General features: G+C 44.1%; 1 protein-coding gene across 4 annotated transcripts; it reads right to left on the bottom strand.

Annotated features, from left to right (window-relative positions):
- Positions 1-8,883: 8,883 nt before the first annotated feature.
- LOC111523088 (cTAGE family member 2-like) lies at positions 8,884-11,687 on the bottom strand. Of its 4 annotated transcripts, XM_023187419.2 has the most exons (3): positions 11,383-11,687; positions 10,154-11,310; positions 9,351-10,024 (listed from the first exon to the last, which is right to left on the bottom strand). In XM_023187419.2, the coding sequence occupies exons 1-3, from the start codon at positions 11,685-11,687 to the stop codon at positions 9,351-9,353; spliced, it is 2,136 nt and encodes a 711-aa protein (XP_023043187.1). The 4 variants fall into 4 exon arrangements, with proteins under 4 accessions (XP_023043185.1, XP_023043184.1, XP_023043187.1 ...); XM_023187417.1 differs by having other exon boundaries at positions 8,884-11,310; XM_023187418.2 differs by having other exon boundaries at positions 10,154-11,687.
- Between the last annotated feature and the right edge of the window lie 274 nt (positions 11,688-11,961).

Raw genomic sequence — 11,961 nt, 5'->3', positions numbered from 1 at the left:
CGCCACCTCACCCGGCTCGTTTTTTGTATTTTTTAGTAGAGACAGAGTTTCACTGTGTTAGCCAGGATGGTCTCGATCTCCTGACCTCGTGATCCGCCCATCTCAGCCTCCCAAAGCGCTGGGATTACAGGCTTGAGCCACCGCGCCCGGCCAGATGGTATGATCTCTTATCTGGAAAATCCATAAAAAAAGCTTTCAGAACCCATAAACAAGTACAGTAAAGTCTCAGGATACAAGGTCAATATACAAAAAATCAATTGTTTTTCTATATACTAGCAATGAATAATCTGAAGATGAAATCAAGGAAACAATTTACAATAGCATCTAGAAGAAAAAATACTTGAGATAAACAACATAGGTGCAAGGCTTCATAATCACACTGTATCCCATAAATATACACAGTTATTATGTGTCAATTAAAAACAGTAATAAAAGCCAGAAAAGGGTATAGCAACTGAAAGATTTTTCCAGTGTACTTCTAATCAGTAGCGTTTGGCACTTGAAAAGAAAATGCAAGTCTTACACACTAAAAATTATAAGATATCATGAAAGAAATTAAAGAAGGCCTAAATAAGTGGAAAGACATGCCATCTTCATGAATCAGAAGACTTAAGTATTAAGATGGCAACATTTCCAAATTGATGCACAGATTCAACACTATCCTCTCAAAAATGTCATCTGGCTTCTATGTAGAAATTGACAAACTGACTCTACAATTCATATCAAAATGCAAGGGATCCAGAATAGCCGAAACAATCTTACAACAAAATTGGAGGACTCAAGTTTCCCAATTTCGGAACTTAATGCAAAGCTATAGTAATTAAGACCGCTTGGCACTAGAAAAGGCTAGACACATAGTTTAATGGAATAGAACTAAATTTTTATTAAATTATGAACAGAAATCCTTACTTTTATGGCCAATTGATTTAGACAAATCTAGACAATCATATGGGAGATGAATAGTCTTTTCAATAAGTGGTGCTGGGACAACTGGATATTTACCTGCAAAAGAATGAAGTTGGACTCCTATTTCAAACCACATACAAAAATTAACTCAATATGGGTCACAGTCTTACATGCAAGAGTTAAAACTATGGAACTCTTAGGAGAAAACCTGGGAATAAATCTTTATACCTTGAATTAGGCAATGGTTTCTTAGATAAATACTGAAATCACAGGCAATAAAAGAAAAAAATGTAAATTGGACATCTTCAAAATAAAAATCTTTTGTGCTTTAAAGCACACAATCAAGAAAGTGAAAAGACAGCCACAAAATGGGAGAAGATATTTGCAAGTCATAGATCTGATAAGGGACTGGAGTCCAGAATAAATAACTCTTACAAGTCAACAATAAAAGGACAAGCCAATTTAAAAATAAGCAAATGATTTAAATAGACATTTCTCCAAAGAGGATACACAAATGACCGATACACACATGGAAAGATGCTCAACACCATTAATCATTAAGGAAATACAAATCAAAACCACAATGACATACCACTTCATATGCACTGAAATAAAAAAGACAGACAATAACAGTGTTGGTGAGGATGTGGAGAAATTGGAACTCTCATGCATCATTGATGGAATCAGAAAAACATGCAGCCCACGGGTCAGTTCTTCAATATTGGTTAATGTAAAGATACAGTTACCATAATAGCCTAGCAATTCCACTCCCAGGTGTCTCTCCAAGAGAAATGAAATATATGTCCACACAAAGACTTGTATGCAAATGTTCATGCCAGCATTATTCATGATAGCCAAAAAAATGGAAACAACCCAAGTATCCATCAATGAATGAATGGACAAACAAACAGTGATATATCCATAAAATGGATTATTATTCAGCAATCATAATGAATGATGTATTGCTGATACACGCTACAACACGGGTGAACTTTCAAATCATTGTGCTAAGTATAAGAAGCCAGACACAAAAAGCCACATGTTTTATGGTTCCATTTATAGTAAATGCTCAGAATAGACAATTCTGTAGAGACAAAAAGTAGATACAAGGTTGCCAGGAAAGAGTAAGGCATGACTTCTAATGAGTACAGAGTTTTGTGGGAGAGAACGGAGAGAAGGGTGGTGAAAATGTTCTAAAATTTTAAAGTGGTGATGGTTGCACAATTCTATGAATGTATCAAAAACCACTGAACCATAAACTTTAGAAGGGTGAAATCTATGATGTGAATTATATCTCAATAAAACTGTTTTTTTTTTTTTTAAGTGAGACCCAGCCTTCTCAGAAATGTGATGTTAATGTCCAACCTCATTTGTACTCACAAAATTGTGAAGGAAGGGAACCTGGGTCCACACACACTTTAATGAAGCATGGTTCCTGAGTGTGGTTGCATCTGGCCCATCTAGAAAATTGTGCCTGGCATTTGACCTGCTAAAAAGCCAAGTTCCACATGGTCTAGAGTTCAATGCAGAAATATCCCTGGTACATATAAAGAAACCACTCCTGCTGGAGGGGTGGCGCCCAGTGGAGCAGCCTGTGCCCCACCCGCCCTCCCATGCCTCACACCCCTCTCAGTTGTCAGTTGCCCCTGGAACAGGTACTTCTGGAAATTCATGTACCCAAGAAAAGTCAAAAACGAAGAAGACCTCAGCAAAAACATAGAAATACATCAGTTGACTTGGGTCAATGGCATTACTAAGTACCCCCGGAGAAGCCTGGACACATCTTCAGTGCCTCTATTTTTCTTTCTGCCCTCCCCCAGTGCCCACTCCATCCAAAGTCCCTTTACAAAGCTCTGTGACAGTGGCTCTCCTAAGTATCTAGAATCTACCTGCTCTCTCCTGAGGCTCACTGCCTCTCCTGGTTCAGGCTCTAGCAGCTTCTCCCACCAACACGTAGCCTCCTCCCTGCTTTCCCTACCTCCAGCACAGCCTAGCTACAATCCTCTGGGCAGAAGCCCCATTGGGTGTGTTTACAACCCAAATTTGTGCAGAAAATCCACATAGCTCCACTGGGTTGCCCAGTCCAGAGCAAACATGCCAGGCCTTTCTCACTCTGTCATCCAAGTTAGAAATCCAAGAGAGGAGAGTTTCAAGAAGGAGGAGATTGGGAAGTTATTCACTGGGGTCAAGCTCCATGGAAAGGTCATGTAATAAAAAAACTGAAAAAAATCACTTGGGATATGGTCTCAGGAGGTTACTGCAGACCTCTGGGGAAGTCATTTCAGGGGTGAGGTCAGAAGCCAACGTGCATTGGATGAAAGAATATAGGTGGAGTATCAGTTTTATAAGATGTAAAAATCAAGAAAAGCAAAATGAAAAAAGCACTGATGTTGAAGACAGTTTCCCAGTTGCCTTGTTATATTTTCAAGGTGAGACTGAAGGGGTGGTGGGCATTGCTTCAACAGAATCACAACACTTTTTGCCCTTCTCATGGCCTGGTGCATGGAAAAGCTTTGGGAAATATTAGCTGCTGCTATTGACGCTGAGGGCACCCACATGCCTTCAGAACCGGAATCAAAAATGTTCAGCCTCTGAATGTCTAAAATGAACTGCTGAAATGTTGCAGATTTCAAAATTAGGGGAAGGTTATTTTATTAAATATCTTTTAGAATATAGGTTTTATAGAAAGTATGTTATCATAGCTACTCTGGAAGTTGAACTTGGGAGAGTCTCATGGTTAGAGGGACTGAGCATTCTGCCAACAACCAGCTCCACCTTGCCAGCCAGGCCAGTGAGCCACCCCAGAAGCAGGGCCACCTGCCTCAGTCAAGCCTGCAGGTCACTTGCAGCCCTGATGGACAGTCTGTGGGCAACCTCCTGAGAAACCCAAACTGGAACCACTCTGCTAAGCTGCTCCCAAATCCCTGACCCACAAGGATTGTGAAATAACAAATATTCATTGTCCGTTTAAGGCACTAAGTTTTGGAGTAATTTATTTTGAGAAACAGATAACACAGCCCTGATGGCAATCAGTTATTGGCTACGGGATGCCGAGGGAGTGGATAACTTCCTAGCATGGTGGCTTCTGCTCTGCCAAGGGCAGTTCTTCAGGAAGCAGGCAGCTGCTGTGAGCAATACTCAAAGTTGGGAGATGAGTGCATCCGCCTGGTAAAGAGGCCCTGGACAAGGCACCAATAACATCCACTGGGGGTGTTGATTATAATCTACCTAAATTTAGTTTTGGTTTTGATAGGTCAGTTTGTACACCAACACTACTGTGGAAATATTTTGCATTTCTTTCGAAGGTCTCACCTTCTTAGAGTGTGTATCCAGCAGGTACACAACTAGAACTGCATACACGAGGCAGCAGCAGTGGGAAGCAGCAAGGTGATCTAGAGACACTTTATTTATCACTCACTAAGTCCCGAAAAGTGCTTGCAAATATAGAAAGTGCAGGTAGAGATGATCAATAATAACTAACTATAGTGTCTGCCCTTCATTGCTATTCAAGTCTTGCTTTCCAATAAGACGTTTCATAACTCATTCCTAAGTGCGCTGTTGGAAGTGGGAGGGAGGGAGAGGCAGCACAGGAACGAGGTCAGGGAGGGAAGAGAGACTCTACATCAGATGACAATGTCTCAGTTGTCACTTCAGGTTCTGGCTGCTCTCTCCACTGTACAGGGAAAGCCACCAAATAGACAGCAAACTGCTCCCCACTGCTTTCCCCAGAACACTCCTTTTCCCAATCCCTAGGTGTAAGTGCAGGAAGCCCTGAGCACCTAATGGAGTCAGATGCTAAGTTAAACACCCAGAAGTCCCTGTTTCCATGGGGCTGGGGGAAAAGGCAGAGTGCTATTTCCAGACTTCAATGGCAATTGAAAAAGGAAAAAGACTCGTGTGGGTGTGGGGCAAAGGCTGCCCCAGAATGCCCAAGCTTTAGCTTCAATAAACCCATCATAGCCATAATGAGGCAGTGGTGGGGCAGAAAAGAGAACCATCTAGGGTCTTTTGTCTGGCAGAATCATACCTGGTTGAGCAACCAAAGCATCTTCTCCCACCTGCCTCCTATGACACCATTTGGGTTTCTCCAACAGTCTTCCACGTGTGTGTGTGTGTGTTTGTGTTTAGAAAGAAGCACCTGGTCACCAGAAACTCAGATGCCAATAACTCTTCACAAAAATACATGGACAACTGAACACTTGTCACACTGGACAAGTGAACACTCAACCTAACACAGAGCACCTGTGGCCCTGGGATGCTAGGAATGAGGTGGTTTTCTGCAGCGCTGCTTCTCATTCACCATCAGCATCAGAACCAGCATGAGCTTAATGACTGCTTGTTGCCTGGTTTGCAATGACGACGACAATGATGGTGTTGGTGGTGGTGATGATGATGATGATGACGATGTTAAGGAGCCCATGGACCAGATTTAGTGCTGCTGCCTATTTTGAAATTAAGAAATACATGATGACAGAAACTGAATTCAGGTAGCACTGGACTAAAGGCAGATGACTGACAACTGCTTGGTGACTAGCTTATATGCAATTCTTATGATGACCCCAAGGTAATTGATGATGATGATGACGATAATGATGATGATCATGATCATGATTATGATGAGTTAGATCTGGGAAAACATCACCTGGCCCTCAGTAGCTAATGCATAGTAGTAATAAATACTTTTCTCTAGGCTTGAATAGGAATTCACGGTATGGACGTGGAAAAGAAGGAGGCTCTAGATCAAAAGAGAAAAGATAAGCATGGTCTGTTTTCAAGATACTGTGAAAAGTACAGGTTGAACAATCCAAAAATCTGAAATACTCCAAATTCTGCAACGTTTTGAGAATCAACATGATGCTCAAAGGTCATGCTCAAAGGAAATGCTCATTGGAGCATTTTCGATTTCAGATTTTCAGGTTGGGAATGCTCAACCAGTAAATATAATGCAAATTTTCCAAAATCCTAAATTTAAAACACTTCTGGATCCAAGCATTTCAGCCAAGAAACATCCATTTTGTACTGATCTGGAGGCTGAGAACCGTGAATTTTATTTACCAGGTAGGGGAACATCATCATTAGCAGGGTTTCTTAACCTAATTAATACTACATTTTGGAAGAGAGAATAGCTGTGCGGGTGTGTGGGGATCTGTCCTGTGTGCTGTGGGGTGTTCAGCAGCATCCCCGGCCTCCACTCGACGCCAGTAGCACACCTCCAGTAGTTACTGTGTAAAATATCTCTGGACATTACCAAATGCCTCCGTGGGAGGTCAAAAGCACCCTCGTTGAGAAGCATTGAGCTAAGAAAAGCAGCAGACACCACGAAGCAGTCCACAGAGAACGGCCCTAAGCAGGAGAAGAAATGTCAGGCTGAAAGTAGCTCGCGCAGGGAGAGAGACTGTCCTCTCCAGAGAAAAGAGCTGTCACGACACTGGACGAGGGCCCAGAGGCAGGATTTCAGAGCAACAACCTCAGAGAGCCATGATTCTGGAGCAGTCTCAGTGCCTGCTGTCACCACCTCAGACACAGCAGGCCCCACTCACCTTGGCTAGAGCCGCACCTGACTCACCCAGTCAGGGAGGTGCCACTGCCCTCCTGAGGCCCTCTCATTTGGAAAGCACCTTCTTCAGAGCATCCTAAGGGAAGCTGGAGTTCCTCTTTGACAGGGCTTTGAGATGTTTTCTAGCAGGCCAGGTCCCTCCCTTCACAAAGGAAACACCCAGAGAGCAGGGAGGCGAGGGGCAAACCCTCCCTCGCAGCAGTGGGGTCGACCCAAGCTGGAAGTGGAATCCTGCAGGGAAGCTGCCCCGAGCCTCTCTGCCTGCCACAGGTCCCTGTAAAAATGGCAGAGTAAGTGCTAGGAAATGCAAAATGTGATCGAGGGCCATGTGGCATTTAAAAAACTACACCTCGGTTTCCAAAGAAACAGAATGCTATTTTGAGAGGTTCTGCCTCATTAGCCTCGGTTCATGTCAGCGTGTGTCTGAGGACAATGCCCCGTGGTTCTATGTTGGAGAGGAACTCAGCTGTGATGCCGCCTTCTCTTCCCCAGTCGGCTTGAGAATGACGGCTTCACCTGGGGCTGTGAAGCAGACAGGTAGGCGTCTCGCTGAGACACCTGTAGACGCAGAGCTAATGACTCACCAGGATGAAGCTCCACCACTGCACAGCAGAGGAGCGTGCACTGCACCCAGTGGTGACTTGGGGCTCGGGCTCTGGGAGCTGTGGCTTCTCAAAGGCTGTGTGTTCTGGAGGGACTGAAATCTTCTCCCAGCAAATAGTGGACCAGGCTGGGGTCCCTGGAGCAAAAAGCAGCATGCAGGGCTGGGCTGTACCTGGGGGTGTCAGTACCCCCTGCAAAGGTTAACTTAGCCCGCTAAAGGGACTCCCTGAGGCATCTAATTCAAAGGGTGAAATAATCTAATGAGTGCAGCCACACAGAATGAGCAGGTATGGGGGAGAGAAGGGATTCACTGAAGCGATGGCATGAAACGGGGCAGGCTTTGTAGGGCTCCCATAACTCCACCCTTGGGCCCAGGGCAACTCCTAAGGCCCCAAGCCAATTGTGAGCCCTGCTAGAGCTTCAGTGTTCTCATATGAAAAACTAGGACAATGAGGCCTAACCACAGGTGACTGTGAGAAAAGGAAGAACATATGAGAAAGTGCTTCATGGGCCCTAGAAGTGGAGTAAATGTTGGTTGTTACTGGCCTAATTCCATATGCTTTACAAATGGTACTTTCATTATAATAAAGCATCTGCATTTCTATGGGAGAAGTTCTAGGGTTATTTTAACTCCTGATAAGAAAATAATATGCCCATGAGAGACCCTGACCCTGAGGCATTCAAACAGTTTGCAAACAGGCCTGGGCTCCCTGCCAGCCCAGGCAGGCACTCCCTGGGATCCCAGGCCCTGGGGCAGTTTCAGAGACAGCAACCCAAAGCCATGCCAACCCTCCTCTAAAAGTACAAACAGTCCCCACAGGCTCCTGGGCAAACACCCAACTGACCCTTGATGCTGGGGACCAACAGTGAAAGGGAAGCTATACCCTGACTCCACACTAGCAAAGACAAACGAGCTGGAACCCAGCTTCTTTCTGCTCTTCCTCTTGGAGCTGGTCTGTTCAGAAAGGCCTTTGCAGTGCTCTGAAATCACACTTTCTGTAGCAGGTTGTCAACCGTAATGACCCTCCCCTCCCACATGGTTAATGTTCCTCTCTCCTCTCGACGTGAGCAGGGATCTGGGGTGCATCTGTGACTTGCTTTGACCCAAGGGATGCAGCAGAAGTGATGTTGCATAACTTCCAAGCTGAGGCTTTACGTGACCTTGTGGCTTCTCCTGTCTTGAACGGCCTTTGACATCCCTTAAGGGAGCTTACTCTAGAGCCCTTCATGAGAGGCCACGTGAAGACAGAGGCTCTGATACCATATTAACCATGTCTTTTTATGTATTCTGACGCTTCGACATCTAGGGCCTTGGTGACCTTGGCAAGTCTGTCCCTCTCAGGGTTAGCCAATTCCTACACACAGTAACCTTGCCCATGAGCATGCTTTTCAAACACAAACTAACCAGTCCAGAGCTCATGCCCCCAGCTACCTACTCCATCAGCCTTCCACAGGACTCACACACTCTAGGCCACTATTCCTCTGCCCCAAGCACCCCAGGGCCAGGTACCAGACAACTAGCGATAGCCCCTATACCCAGAGCCTGCTGAAATTACTCAAACTATAATAGCTAACCTTAACCCTGCTCACCTTGCCTCACTCTCTTCTTCCCGTGGAAACCACCATAAAGGCTCTTGCCCATGTTTTTCCATCACTCCCGCCTTCTCACTGACCATAGTGCCTCCCTATATGGTGCTGCATGGCACAGCACTTTCCCTTCTCTTGGGATCTGTGAGTAACAAACAATCTTTTCAGTGGCAATCGACTCTTGATCTGTCGGTCTCTCCATACCTGAAGAATAATGCAACCCATATATATTTTTAAATCAACTAAAATTTATTTAATTAAGCATAAAGTTACTTTCACATTTGTCTACAACTACAGTAAATACAGTTCTTGGAATAAGGACAAGGCCTTTAGAATTTAAAACCTCCCCACCTGCAAGATTACATATATAAAACTCCCACTATTGTTTAGATAATAGTGGATTAATCAAATTAAAATAGTTATACTATCTAGAATAAAATAAAATGGAAATAATTTACTCATAAGATTCATATTTAAATCATTCTTATTTACAATATACTATCCTGAGAATTATAATTCCATTAAGTTTCAATTTGAGCAAAGTGTAATCACTGAAGTAACAGCAGTTACTTCAACTGAAAATGAGAACAGTCAAAATGACTTTTGAAGAGAGCAAAAATATTGGCAGTTTTCTTGCCGTGGTTCTGGATCTTCAGTAGCAGGCTCATTTGAAGGCAGACTCAACCCTGAAGGGAACTCACTCTACCTTCAGAATGTGTGGGTGGGGGAAAAATCCAGGTCTTGGGGGAAGGTAAGGAGGAAAACCCCTCGGTGGATAGACATTTCTCATTGCAAATGGAGCACGTGGGGGACCTGGGACACCCCTTGGTGGAAAATAATATGGAGAAGCTCCAAACATGGTTCCTGGAGGAGGTGGAGGGAAAGGAGGTCCTCTTCTCATGAACGGGCCCCTCACATCCACTGGCAACATTGGAGCTCTGATTGGAGCGAGAGCTGGAGGAACAAAGCCAGGGCCAGTTGCTTCATTTTCAGCGGGGAGAGATGAATCAGGCACATTTAAATTACCAAGATTATCTTTGGTATCATTTCTGCCGGATTCCATTTCTGAAGGCATTGACCCGTCCATTTTATCTGAAGAAGGCATATTAAAACTTCTGAGTTCTGCTGGTCCAGAGCGTCTAGCAGAATGAGAATAAAATGTGTCTTGCCTTTGTGGAGGAAGAGTTGAATCAGGATATGATTGTCCTGGTGGAGGAAACATCATCCTACGGTCCTGTTCCCACGGAGGCAACAGGCGCCCAGTGTCAGAAGGAGCCCTGTGAGGACTGGTTAACCTCTCACAGCTTGATTCTCCTCTTTCACTGGTAATCTGATGGTCCAGAGGATTCCCTGGGCCTCTTCGGCCTCTTCCTCCTCCCCCTGGAAGCAAAGGTGAGAGTCTCAGTGGACCCTCCGACAAAGTTGGAGGATAGAGAAAAGCTCTCGTTTCAGATGCAGGCTGACCCAGTGGAGAGGGACCATATGAGGAATGCTCTCTGCCAAATGCCGTATTTGGAACATCAAGCGCATACGGATCTTTTTCTAAAAGTTTCATTTTAAACTCTGTTTCAGCTAATTTTTGTCTGTTGTGAGCATTTTCTTTCCTTAAATCATTGAGGTTTCTTTCAGCAGTGCATGCTGCCAAACAATTACCATGTACTTTTTTCTCATAGGAAATAATCTTCCCTTGATAAAAACGCATAGTTCTCTCAAATTCTTCTTCAAGATCTTTGGCTCGCTTTCTGCAGGTCTCCAGCTCTTCAGTGCCATGGCTGATCATTTCATCTACTTTAGAAAGTTTCTCATTTTCTAACCGGTTATTTTCCTCTACTATTAAATTCCTGTAGAGTTTCATTGTATTTTCTTGATATAGTTCAGTCATTACTTTAACTTTCTGTTGAAGTTTCTGATTCTCACCTTCAAAGTGTGCGTTTTCCAACTGCAAAGATGCTTTTTCCGTCTGAAGATTTTTAATATGCTCTCTGAGCTCCTTCTTGGTTTCATCAACTTCAGATAACTGAATATAAATTCGGTTTCTTTCTCCTTCTAAGGTTGTTAACGAAGTATTTAACTTAGCTGCATGAATCAGTGTCTCCAAAGCTCCTTTCGGAGGATTATCTAAGTAAGCACCACCTTCTGATTCACTGTTCATTTCTAATTCCAAGTTACCATCATCTGTTATGTCTTCTTCCAGCATAGCAGCCCAATCTTTCATCTTTCGCAAGCATTCAGTCAGAGTCTCGATGTGATTTTCTTTATCATTTAGAACTTGTTCTGCATGTACTTTGGAGTCTTCACATGTTATTTTCTGTTTATTAAGTTCACTTACTTGTTTTTTCCATACTTCAGCTTCTTGCAAAAGCTGTTTCTGGCTTTCCTGACATTGAGAATTTTCATTCAAAGCATCTTGTATTGCTATCTTCAGTCGTTCTTCATTCATTTGAAATCTCTTCAAGGTCATTTTGGCTTCAGCTACTTTGGATTTGAGGGATTTTGACTCATCTTCTAGAGACTGTATCCTTTTGGAAATATCCGCCATCAATTCATCTTGTTCAGAACGTTTAGATTTCTCTTCTTTTAACTCTTTTTCTAGACAGAGTATTTCATGATCAAGTTCAGAATTGGACCTGTTCAGCTTTTCACAGGTTGCCTCCAAACTTTGTGCTTCTGTTGCCTCTTTCTCAGAGCTGGCATCCTCTAAAGATGGCTCTACTTCATAGGCTTCATACTCTTTTTGAACAAGGCTAAACTTTTCAAGTAATCTACATTTTTCTTCAATTAGTCCAGAAAGCGCTTCAGCAAGCTTTTTCTCTCTTCCCGCATAAAGCCGACTCCTAACTGATCTAAAACTTCTCCACAAGAAAAGGGGAATAGCAAAAACTCCAATGACAGCTGCACATATCACCAACTCCCATGGAAAACCATAAGGAGTCGAATCTGGTCCCCTGCCTTCAGGCAGTGCTGCCACAACCCTGCGCGGCTCCTCCAGGAGCAGCCCCCAGTAAGGCTGAGGGGTAGCCCCAGGCTCCTCCATAGCGCCAAGGCTGCTCTGGCGGTGGCCAAAGTAACCACAGCCTGTCGAGGCCACAATAAGGGGCAGAGAATCCACAGCCTTCCGTTCGGAACGCAAATCTGCACCAGGCAACCGGAGCGGACCACTGCGGAGTCGGCTGCGGGGGGGATCTGGAGGATGCAGGCACCCACAGGCCTCACAGGTCCACGCGGCCCACCCCAGTCCCCTTGTTACGCTCTACATCCTGAGGCAGCACTAAAACCTGTATTTTAAAACAATACCACATGCAGAGAAA

The sequence above is a fragment of the Piliocolobus tephrosceles genome, chromosome X (genome assembly GCF_002776525.5).
Source record: "Piliocolobus tephrosceles isolate RC106 chromosome X, ASM277652v3, whole genome shotgun sequence".
Taxonomy (NCBI): domain Eukaryota; kingdom Metazoa; phylum Chordata; class Mammalia; order Primates; family Cercopithecidae; genus Piliocolobus; species Piliocolobus tephrosceles.
The sequence above is the reverse complement of the archived record's forward strand: the minus strand, read 5'-3'. Positions and strand labels throughout refer to the sequence as shown.